The sequence below is a fragment of the Rhinatrema bivittatum genome, chromosome 2, assembly GCF_901001135.1.
Source record: "Rhinatrema bivittatum chromosome 2, aRhiBiv1.1, whole genome shotgun sequence".
Classification (NCBI taxonomy): Eukaryota; Metazoa; Chordata; class Amphibia; order Gymnophiona; family Rhinatrematidae; genus Rhinatrema; species Rhinatrema bivittatum.
Genome location: NC_042616.1, coordinates 38,934,676 through 38,946,824, shown reverse-complemented (window position 1 = coordinate 38,946,824; position 12,149 = coordinate 38,934,676). Strand labels below are relative to the sequence as shown.

At 43.0% G+C, this 12,149-nt stretch overlaps 2 protein-coding genes across 2 annotated transcripts in view; both read left to right on the top strand.

Moving 5' to 3' along the window:
- The window catches only part of LOC115083857 (zinc finger protein 271-like), a 634,158-nt gene that overhangs the window by 51,712 nt on the left and 570,297 nt on the right, over positions 1–12,149 (top strand). The gene's annotated exons all lie outside the window — the stretch shown is intronic.
- On the top strand, positions 171–9,435 carry LOC115083860 (zinc finger protein 420-like). The gene is made up of 3 exons (XM_029587902.1): positions 171–332; positions 838–964; positions 5,169–9,435. The coding sequence occupies exons 1-3, from the start codon at positions 309–311 to the stop codon at positions 7,874–7,876; spliced, it is 2,859 nt and encodes a 952-aa protein (XP_029443762.1). The 5' UTR covers positions 171–308; the 3' UTR covers positions 7,877–9,435.

Genomic DNA, 12,149 nt, shown 5'->3' with positions numbered 1-12,149 from the left:
GAGGGCACAGACTGATGACATCAGTACAGCCGGGTAATTCACACTGAGGGCACAGACTGATGACATCAGTACAGCCGGGTAATTCACACTGAGGGCACCGACTGATGACATCAGTACAGCCGGGTAATTCACACTGAGGGCACCGACTGATGACATAACAAAAAAAAAAAAGGAAACGAAAAAGAGTCTTTCCGTCCTACAATCCCTGCATCCGCTCTCCCTTCCCCCGCACTCGAGCGACACTGACATCTTTCCCGGGCTGAGAACGAGCCCCGTGTTCAGTTTTCATCCTAAAAACAGAGAGGAAAATGCCTGCAGGAGCTTGTGCCCAGGTAGGAGATTGCACCCAGCTTCCTGCCCTCTCTGTACAATCCCTGCTGCAGCTTTCTAACCTGGGACACTGCAGACTTAATAGGACCCCGAGCAGACCTGGGGCTCAGAAAAGGCACTTTGGGACCCTTCTGAGTGTAAGGAGAGAGATCAGGAGTCCAACAAATTGAGATTTCTGTCCTGGATTTTGTGTGTAATTGGATTCCATTCGCTAAATTCTGTTCTTGGACTGTGCTATGTGACTGTGAAGTACTTATAATATGCTAATGTTCATATAAAAAAAACATTTTAAACTTATCTAGTGATTTAATTTACATTATTTATTTTATGTTGATTTTTGCATGTTTTATTGTGATCCATATTGAATGACTGGAGCAGGGTTTACAGAATTTAAGAATAATTAATTAATTATATATACCCAGAAAACTCTTCCCAGCGGCTCTGTTCGGCTCCAGACTGCAAATTCTGCTGATGGAGATGATGCATAAGGAATGGTTTGTATTTCAGGTCCCGGTAACCTTTGAGGACATCGCTATCTATTTCTCCCAGGAGGAATGGGAGTATTTAGAAGAGCAGCAGAAAGAGCTTTACAAGGATGTGATGAAGGAGAATTATGAGACTCTCAACTCACTGGGTAAGGGATAATTTTACATTTTTCTCTGAAGGAGTGGCACATTATAAAATACAGTTTTAGATGTGAGTGTCTCCTGGTGTGATTTGGTGAGAAAGTGAGTGAGAGCTGAAATGATCACTTTGCTTCCTGTCAGCTGTACACTTGCAAAGGAAAGGGGATCAATGGGGGGGGGGATCCACCGGTGGAAATGAGAATGCAAATTACCTGGGAAGAAGGAAATTAGCAACAGGGGATGGGGAGGAAGGGGTAAAGCAATAAGTGTTTGGTATATGTGAGAGAGATGGATGAGTTGATTAGCACTGGAGGTGAGGAATGAGAGGGGATTTGTCCCTGGCTGAAAGGGAAAGTGCAAGATGGGATTCTGCTCTCCAAACCCCCTGATCTTGGATCCTTCCCTTCCCTCAAAACCCAATCCTCAAAATTCATTTTCTTCTTCGTTCTGGATCTGACTTCTCCTCTCCCACTCTAGGACCCCTATCTCTTCTCCCGTTTCCTAGCCATTTTTCCTCCCTCTCTTTTCCACATTTAAAAAAATCATATTGATGCGGAAATGCCTTTTACCTTCAAATGCCAGTTGGAAAAGGTAGGGGGTTTTTTGAACATTTTGTCACATATGTACATAATTTTTCTGGAACTGAGAAAGCCCTCTCTCAAGTTATGCTTAGCCTGGCTACCTTAATCGATGGGTACTTGCCAGGTTCTTGGGCATGGTTTGGCCTCTGTTGGAAACAGGATGCTGGGCTTGATGGACCCTTGGTCTGATCCAGCATGGCATGTTCTTATGTTCAATGTGCCTTGCCAGAGCAATAAGATTATTGATGGATGTGGGAACCACCAGTGCTAAGAGCTGGTCCTTGATTCAACCTGCAAGACCCTGGTAGAAGATGGCTATGAGGCTATCCTTGCCCCAGTTTAACTCTGAGGCGAGGGTCTGGAACCTAATTGCATATTCAGTGAAAGTTAGGGAGCTCTGGCGGATCTGCAATATCTCTGCCACTAGGGAGGCGTTTCTTCCAGGGTTCTCAAATACCCTGCAGAACTCATGCAAGAAGCTGGGTAGGTTCTGGAGCAGGGGATCTTCACGCTCCCAAAGGGGAGAGGCCCAAGCCAGTGTGGTGACACCTAGGGGAGAGAGAACGTAGGTGATTTTAGTGTGTTTATAGGGAAACAGTGCAGCCTGCATTTGGAAATGCATCTGACATAGGTTAATGAAACCACAGCACTGCTTATGGTCCCCCATGTAAGGCGGGGGTTCTGGGAGCTGTGACACTGGCCTGGTGGGTGCGGGCAGAAACGGTGGTGAAGGGACCATCAGCAGCAGCTCCGGAGCTGGCTTCAGGAAGTCCACCCTGTCTGCCAGTCTTTCCAGGGCAGCGGTAACCTGATTTAATACCTGTTGTTCTGTAGACTCTGCACCAGGAGAGGACTGGGCCACCGGGTCCATGACCTCAGCAACCTGTTAGGATTGTGGAGCCTTGTGTTGGGGTGAGGTTGACACTACCTACAGAGAAGGCCCTGTAGAGCCTTACCTCCAACTGGTGAAGCGGATGGTGCAGAGACTAAACTGGAGCTTCACCTGTACCAGTCCCTTTCCCCTCGGGTGGAGCCTTTGGGATCTGGGGGCCAGTAGAACTTAGGTGGCAGTCTCTGGGGCAGAAGGCAAAGAGTAGATCCGGTGTCAGGCTACATCAGAAGCAAGCAGCAAGTGGGGGTAACGAGAGTCCATCCAAGGGCAGGGAAGAGGTAACTAGGTAAGGCCAGAGGGATGAAGGCAAGGCCAGACAGGCTGAAGACATGGAGGCAGGCAGGAGAGGTGAAGATGAGGCTGGGCAAGACTGGAGTCATGGAGGCAAGGCTGGAAGACATGAAGACCAGGCTGGATCAGAAACCAGAATGCGGAGCAGCAACACACTGTCTATCGTAAGGATAGTTGACCCATTGCTGAGGCACCATAGTGTTGCATGGCCGGGGTTTAAATACCCAGCCATGTGACATCATCTGGAGGCGCCGGCCAGTGTCATGCCTGCCGCGGGGGGGGCCTATAAATGTTGGCGCACACCTAGAGGAGGACCCAGCAGTTGGTGGCATCAGCTTCTCTGACCGCATAGTGAGGCAGTGTTTCAGGCCGCTGGGAGTAGAGGGTCCTGCAGTCTATGCTTGTGGTGCGGGGGGAACCCGCGAGCCAGCAAACATAACAGTTGTGCCATCGTTTACAGGGCAAATTTTATAAAAGAGGAGGTTTCTAGATAGTGCACAGCATTTGAACTTTTATGTTTGAAGGGAACCACAGAAAAAAGACTGATATTTAAAATGTATGTGCAACTATCCTCCTTTTTCTGTGGGTAAATGTAAACATCAGATGATCTGGGAGAAGATGCTGAGGAAGGAAATTGGGATAGATCCTTTAGGTGGACTGCAAAACATTTCATTTCTACAATGGCTATGGAAAATGAGATGGTATTGGACCCCTGGAAAGCTACATAAATGGTATCCATCTCAATCAGATGGTATGCTGGAAACATTGTGGCCATACGGGCTCATATTTTATACCCTCTGGTGGTCCTGCCAGAAGGTCCAAGAATTTTGGGAGTGGATGCGATGCTTGCTTACAGAGATTTTGTCAGTAAACATTGCTGCTGAGCCAAAAGTTATTTGTATTCTCCATATTCCCTGGAAACGTGCTGGAGCCTGCTGTATATCTGATAGCTCAAGTGGTTTTGGGGGCTACATGTGAGCGAGCTGCTGTAGTACCACTGACTGCAGACGTGGTGAACAGATTCGGGAAGATATTCTACGTGGAGAAAATAACAGCTTTTGAGCAGTTTTTCCCAATTTGGGACCCCTTAAGTGGCACACTAGAAATAATGGTTGAATTGCATATATAGCCCTATACTGTCTAGGAACATCTTCTTTTTGGGCTTTTTATTTCTCTCTGTTTACTCTTTTTTTTGTTTTATGCTATATATGGTCCTTTATAATTTGTTCCCATGACTGTTGGGTGCGTTGAAAATCTTTTGATCCTTCTTTGATATTTATTTATTTATTTATTACCTTTTTTGTACCGACATTCGTGGGAAACATCACGCCGGTTTACATAACTGAAGAAAGACGGGAAAGTACAATGAACGGGGGAGGGGAGCAGCGAGGAAGATAGGAGAGAGAGCGCAACAGCAGCGAAAGGAGGCAGCAGGAAAGGCAATAGGAACAGTCCCAAGGAGTGGTACAGGCAGAGAGAGAGGCCAACTTGTATGTACAGGGGAAAATCAATCATTACAGGTGGGAAACTTTGAGGGGATTAATAGAAAAACAGAACAATGACTTATTATATAAGCAAAAAAGCAAACTTGCATGTACAGAGAGTAAACCAAATTACAAAAGGAAATCAAATTTTCCAGGTGTTAATGTAGGGGGTTGGGGTGACGCAAGAGAGGATTAGTCTATAGCAAACAAAATTATTAAAAGAGCAGAAATCGCAAACTCTTATGTACAGAGAGAACCAATTTTACAAGTGTTGAATCAGGGGATTCGGAGGAGGCAAACAATGAAGGAATGCATTTGGATGGAGGGTCCGTAAAGGGGGGGGGGGAGAGGGGTATAGGGGCACATACTAAGTTTGGTCTGCGTCAGGGTAGGCTAATTTGAAAAGCCAGGTCTTCATTCCTTTTTTGAATTTGCGCAGACGCGGTTCTAGATGGAGTTCAGTTGGTTGCAGCATTGGTCTTCTGTACATAGGGAGAGGGTCCGGGGGGGACGCAGTTATAATCGGAAAATGTGAACAGTATTTTAGCCTTGTTGTGATAACAGTTTTGGAAATGTTTAGTAGCCTATTTGGTGGCTAGTTGTAAATTGCTATCAGTTCAATAAAATGTACAATTGGGAAAAAAAAAAGTACAGGCAATGTGGGGCACTTTTAGAAGCATTGAAGAAGGTTGTTTTTTAGAGATGGATAATTTCCTCCCTAAATTGCTATTTATCCACAATGGCTTTGGAAAATTGTCCTCCACAATCGCCAGAGACAGGTACAGGCTGCACAGATATTATGTGCCTTCTCATGCAACAGGACTATGACACAGTGTTACCGGGCAATGTTATGGCAGGGTCTTTTTAAACATTTTGTATTGCTTTTTCTTTAAGAAAACAGCAGAAACGGAACTTGTTAAACTCCTTCTCCTACAATAATTTTTAATGTTTACTTTCTATGCAGAAAAAGATGATTCCAGAAACAGTAATACAAGGAGTCATCACCGGGAGCTCAGTAAGAATCCAGAAGGGAAGAAGATGTTAACAGAAAGAAATGAAGAGGATACTTCTTCCTGTTCTGACTGGAATCAATCCATCACAGAAAAGAAGCAAAGGAATTCAACAGGAGACTCAGCTCTGTGTGCGCAAAGTGCCGGAAATAGCACCTGTACAGGGGAAAACCAGAAAAGCCAGACACCAGGTCAAAGATGTTTTTGTGAAGTATGTCAGATACGTCTCAGGGAACCTGTAACTCTGAAATCACAGCAGAGATCTCCCACAGAAAAGAGATCAGACTGTGGGAAAACCTTCAGTCAGAAGGTAAAACAGGATCAAGAGAAAACCCACACAGGAAAGGCACCTTTAACGTGTTCTGACTGTGGGAGGGTTTTCAGTAAGAAGAGAGAACTATTGCAACATCAGAAAATCAACAAAGGCAAGAATTGGTGTGCAAGTACAGAATCTGGTATAGGTTTTATTTCTAAAGCAAGCCTCCCGGAAAAAGAGAAAAGCCACACTAATGAGAGAATGTTTCCATGTACTGCTAGAGACAAAAGTTTCATTCAGAAAGCAAACTTCTCAAGACACCAGAATTTCCAAGGCAAGAAGCCAGTTTCAAATAAGAAATGTAATAAAAATGTCCGTTGGAGAAAAGTCTTCAAAAAACACCAAAATATCCAAGCTGTTGAGAAATCATTATCTTCTACTAAATCTGAAAAATGCTTGAAAAAGAAGACAGACCTCTCACAAAACCAGAAAATCAACAAAGGCATGAAACCATTTGCATGCACTGAGTGTGGGAAGAGTTTCAGGTGGAAGACGTATTTCACAAGACACCAGAGAATCCACACGGGGAAGAAGCCATTTGCATGTACTGAATGTGGTAAGAGCTTCAGTTTGAAGATATATCTAAAAAAACACCAGAGAATCCACACAGGAAAGAAACCATTTGAATGTACTGAATGTGGTAAGAGCTTCAGTTTGAAGATATATCTAAAAAAACACCAGAGAATCCATACACGAAAGAGATCTTTTAAATGTGCTGAGTGTGGTAAGAGCTTCACTGAGAAGAGATATCTTAAACGACACCAGAGAATTCACACAGGAAAGAGACCATTTACATGCAATGAATGTGGCAAGAGCTTCTGTTTCAATGAACATCTAAAATGCCACCAGCGAACGCACACTGGAGAGAAACCATTTTTGTGTACTGTCTGTGGTAAAATCTTCAGATCAAAGACATACTGCAGAGAACATGAGAGAAGCCACACTGGAGAAAAACCGTTTATATGTACTGAATGCGGTAAGAGCTTCAGTACAAACTCACAGTTCAGAAGGCACCAAATATGCCACAAAAGAGAGAAGCCATTTAAATGTACAGAGTGTGATAAGAGCTATAGTTTGAAATCATATCTTTCAAAACACCAGATAATCCACACAGGATTAAAACCATTTATGTGTCCTGACTGTGGTAAAGGTTTTAAAAGGAAGGGAGAACTTGCAAGCCATCAGAGAATGCATACACCAGGAAATCCATTTTTATGTACTGAGTGTGGTAAGAACTTCCGTTGGAAGGGAAGCCTTAGAAAGCACCAGAGAATACACTCAGATAAGCCATTTGCGTGTACTGAGTGTGGTAAAAGTTTCATTAAAATGAGAGAACTTGCCAACCACCAAAGAGTACACACAAATGAGAAACCATTTTCATGTCCTGAGTGTGGTAAGGGATTCCTTTGGAAGAAAAGTCTTGCAAATCATCAGAGAGTACACTCAGGGGAAAAACCATTTTTGTGTACAGAATGTGGTAAAAGTTTGATAGGAAAAGGAGAACTAGTAAGACACCAGAAAATACACGCAAAAGAGAAACCATTTTCATGTCCTGAGTGTGGTAGCAGATTTAGTTGGAAGACTAGTCTTACCAACCACCAGAGAATACATACAGAAAAGAAGCGATTTTCATGTACTGAGTGTGGTAAGAATTTCAGTTGGAAGAGAGAGCTTACCACCCACCAGAGAATACACACAGGAACGAAACGATTTTCATGTACTGAGTGTGGGAAGAGTTTCAGTTGGAAGAGAAATCTTACCACCCACCAGAGAATACACAGAGAAAAGAAACCATTACATACAGAAGAGAAACCATTTATTTGTAATAAATGTGATAAAGTTTTCAGGTCAGAGACTTATCTCAGAATACACCAGAGAATCCACACTGGTGTGAAACCCTTTGCATGTACTATGTGTGGTGTCAGCTTCATGAGAAAATTGTGCTTTATCAGACACCAGAGACGACACACAAGAGAAAAACCATTTATGTGTTCAGATTGTGGTAAAAGATTTCTGGTAATGGTAGATCTCACAAGGCACCAGAGAATACATGTTGTTGGGAGACCATTTGCATGTACTGAGTGTGGTAAGAGATTCTGTTGGAAGGCGCATCTTGCAAAGCATCAGAGAATTCATACAGGAGAAAAACCATTTGCATGCACTGAGTGTGATAAGAGATTCTGTTGGAAGGTACATCTTACAATGCACCAGGCCATCCACACAGGAGAAAAACCACCTTTTGAAGAAACTGCCCCATGTGAAACCAATGAGCACGTACCGAGTATGATTAGAGCTTCGGTCGAAAGGCAAACCTCACAAATCACCAGAGAATCCCCACAGGAGTGAAGTATAATAAGGGAGAGGTATCTGTTGGAGGAGAGAACAACTGAATATGGAATAAACAGAGTACATTTCTTTCAGCAATTCTTGCTGAATACATTCATAGGATAACCCTGTTGCTTAATACATAAACTAAATCTCAGCCAGGAAACAACTACTATTGAAGCATGAAAAGAAGCATAAAGAAAAATTGATGAAAGGTGTATGTCACCCAGTAGACAAAGGTGTCCATATTTCTTCTAAGCACCAGGACCAATGATAGTGGTAGTGACAGTGCCAGATCTTTAGATGAAGGTGAAAAAATGTAATACTGCTCTAGGCCCTGGTGAACTTGTTTATGGACCTACTCCAGCAGTAGACAGACCAAATTTTTAAAGAAAACATTAAGAATGGATACAATTACATGGACCTCTGAAGAGAAAAAGCAGGTAATGTACTGCTATTTTTATGCCACAAACTCTACGAGCTCCATGTTCAGTTACGGTCCGGATGGCAAAGTTTGCTGGATAAACTTAAACTTTGGAGGTATATTCAGTAGTACAACTGCACTATTGACTATAGCTAGCTATCTTAAACTTAGCTGGCTAACTTTATCCAGCTACCTTTAGGGCAGCTCTTTGTTAGGGCTACCTCTGGGTATCGGCGTTAGCTAAATAACTCAACTCCTCTCAATTATGCCCCTTACTTATCTGGTTAAATTGTAGCCAGATAACTTATTAGCTGGGTAAGTGCTCAAATCTTCATTTAGCTGGAGAACTTCAGAGTTATCTAGTAACCCTATTTAGAATTCAGTTTTGTAGTAAGATCCCATATAGACAAAGTTTTTTTAAATAGAACCTATCTGCAGTTTAGCTCATAATAAATGCTGAAAAGAAATGTCAGCAGGTGAGATTGAGAACACGTTTTATTTATTTAATTCCATCATAGGCCAGAGGAGGCAGCCTATATCTTGAGGCCTTTAGTTTATTGAAGGACTTGAGGGCCTATTAATGATTTATGAATTCATTTTCTGGGGGAAGTATAAGGACAGAAACCAGGTGCTTGCTGAATCATTAAAGTTAGAGGCGGTCTTATGGCAGCGATGAAATGCACGCACATCATGGTTGGGTATAAAAACAAAATTAAAAAAGGTTAAGTAAAAATAATAGTTTCAGGAGTAGTTTTTGCTAACAAAAATATTTGTCTACGTGTAAGCCTGCTAGGAAAAGTCTCAAAGAGTAAAAATCCTTTTGTGTGTTTCTAAACGTATGAATGAAATGTAAAAAGATGTTAGTAAAAATGCAGTATTTCTACTTATAAATGTTGTATTTCAAAAGTGGTTTTTCTTAACTAACGATTGTAAAAAGTGATGTGTGAATTAAAAATCCTAACTAATAAAATAACTAAGGGATTGAAAGCTGAGAGCATATGCTTACAAAGTAGGAATAGGAAGATTTAAAATAATCTTTTGTGTTATATACAAAATGAGAAGCTTGGGAATGAGCACCAAGGTGGTGGAGTGGATTGTAAACTGGTTGACTGATGGGAGACAGAGTATAATGGTAAATGGAACCTACTCTGAAGAGAGAACCGTGTTAAGTGGAGTGCCACAGGGATCGGTGTTGGACCAGTTCTGTTCAATATCTTTGTGAGTGACATTGCGGAAGGCATAGAAGGTAAAGTTTGTCTAATTGCGGATGATACTAAAATCTGCAACAGAGTGGAAATGCCAGAAGAAGCGAGAATGAAATGTGATTTAAGGAAGCTTGAGCAGTGGTCGAAGATATGGCAGCTGGGATTCAATGCCAAGAAGTGCAGAGTCATGAATCTGGGGTGCAGTAATCCAAAATAACTGTATGTGATGGGGGCTGAAAGTCTGTTGTGCACGAACCAAGAGCGGGACCTTGGGGTGATAGTGTCTAGCGATCTGAAGACAGTGAAACAATGTGACAAGGTGATAGCTAAAGCTAGAAAAATGCTGGGCTGCATAGAGAGAGGAATAACCAGTAAGAAAAAGGAGGTGATAATCCCATTGTACAGGACCTTAGTAAGGCCTCACCTGGAGTACTGTGTTCAGTTCTGGAGTCCGAATTTCAAAAGGGACAGAGACAGGATGGAGGCGGTCCAGAGAAGGGCGACCAAAATGGAGGGGGATCTCCATCAAATGACTTATGAGGAGAGGTTGAAGGACCTGAATGTGTACACCCTGGAGGAGAGGAGGTGCAGAGGAGATCTGATACAGATCTTCAGATACCTGAAAGGTTTTAATGATGCACAATTGACAAACCTTTTCCATTGGAAAGAAATCAGTAGAACTACTGGATACGAAATGAAACTCCAGGGAGGACGACTCAGGATGAATGTCAGGAAATATTTCGTCATGGAGAGGGTGGTGGATGCCTGGAAGGCCCTCCCGGAGGAGGTGGTGAAGACAAAACAGTGAAAGAATTCAAAGGGGGGGCATGGGATACACACTGTGGATCCCTAAAGGCTAGAGGATGGGAATGAAGAAGAGTGCAGGGGGGTAACTTGCTGGTGCGGTGGTTACTACCCTTGACCAATAAGCCTTCATACTGTTGATGCAACTCCAATTATTGCTCTCTGCTTCAATGGCAGGGGGAAAGGGGGAATTGGATTCAGACAGCAACCAGCGAGGGGCCCTGACTTTTACGGTTTGGGGAAACAAGCATGGAATAACTTGCTGAAGTGGCTTGACTACCCTTAACCAATTAGCCTGATACTATTGATGCAACTCCAACATTGCTCTCTGCTTCAATGGCAAGAGGTAACGGGGAATTGGACTCAGACAGCAACCAGCGAGGGGCCCTGACTTTTACAGTCTGGGAAACTGATAAGCATGGGGGTGACCTGAACAACGCAGCAGATGCTACCATAAGCTTGCTGGGCAGACTGGGTGGACCATTTGTTTCTTTTCTGCATTCATTTCTGTTTCTGTATATTCATATTAATTCATTTTATCTTTTAACAATTAAATCAGTTTAGATTCCTTTTTGTTCAGTGAATTGTAAATATAGAGAACAACATTATACAGACAAGAAAATAAAGGCACTTTAGCATAATAGCATTGTTAAACAGTCTGAGCAATCTCAAATCTTGCATATGGCGACAGTATTACTTACCTGATAATTCCCTTTCCTCTTAAGAAGGCAGACCAATCCACACCAGTGGGTTATGCACTCTTACCAGCAGATGGAGTCAGACTAAAGCTGACTCGCTGATGTCACAGACATATAACCCTGTCCCAATGTCAGCCCGCCAGTATTCTCTGGAAAAGCCAAACTGTAGACAAACTGATTATACTTGAACAGGACTGTTAAGTCAACCATTCATGTATCCAGCCAATGGAAAACATTGAGCTCAGTCAAAATAATGAACATTCACTAAACTTAAGGACTGATTATGTCATTTACCAGTCCTTCAAACTCATTAATCAAAGGAACACTCTTTGTCGTCCGCATATAAGAGACAAAACTAAAAGCAAGCAGCCCAGGGTGGGTTGTGAATTGGGCTGTCTTCCTTAGAGGAAAGGGAATTATCAGATAAGTAGTTTCTCCTTCCTCTGCTCTCAGGCAGGCCAGTCCACACTACTGTGGGTACTTGCCAGGTTCTTGTGGCCTGGTTTGGCCACTGTTGGAAACAGGATGCTGGGCTTGATGGATCTTTGGTCTGACCCAGTATGGCATGTTCTTATGATGTACCAAAACTACTCCTAAAAAGGACAGGAGCTGGCCGCGGTCCTGTCAACACAGCACATATGAAGGCTGCATCTTCCTGGGCCCGAACGTCCAAGTGATAATGCCTGGAGAAGGTGTGTAAGGAAAACTATGTTGCTGCTTGGCAAATCTCAATAGGAGACAACACCGAAGCTCTGCTCACAATTCCTCTTGAGCCCTAGTGGAATGAGCCCTAACCTGTCTAGGCAATGGGACATTGGCATCCACATAGGCGGCCGTGATAACTTCCTTTACCCAATAGGCAATAGTGAACCGTGACACCGGTTTACCTTGTTTACCTTCACCATGGAGCATAAACAGTCGATCAGACTTCCTGAAAGATTTAGTAATCTTCAAGCATCGCATCAGTTGCCATTTGACATCCAAGGTATACAACGATAATCACAATTATCTCTATTCTTGTCCAGCTTGGGCAGGGAAGTAGACTGATTCAAATGAAACTCCAAAATCACTTTTGGCAAAAAAGAAGGTACTACCCCTGGAGTCTATCGTTGAAACAACCTCATGGCAAGAAAGAGCTTGCAGCTTAGCGACACGTTGTGCTG

Excerpts from the sequence above, each read along its gene's own strand:
- LOC115083860 (XM_029587902.1), top strand. The coding sequence starts at position 309 with ATGCCTGCAGGAGCTTGTGCCCAG. Across the intron at positions 333-837 it reads CTGCAGGAGCTTGTGCCCAG|GTCCCGGTAACCTTTGAGGA; the intron begins GTAGGAGATTGC and ends TTTGTATTTCAG. Across the intron at positions 965-5,168 it reads TGAGACTCTCAACTCACTGG|AAAAAGATGATTCCAGAAAC; the intron begins GTAAGGGATAAT and ends CTTTCTATGCAG.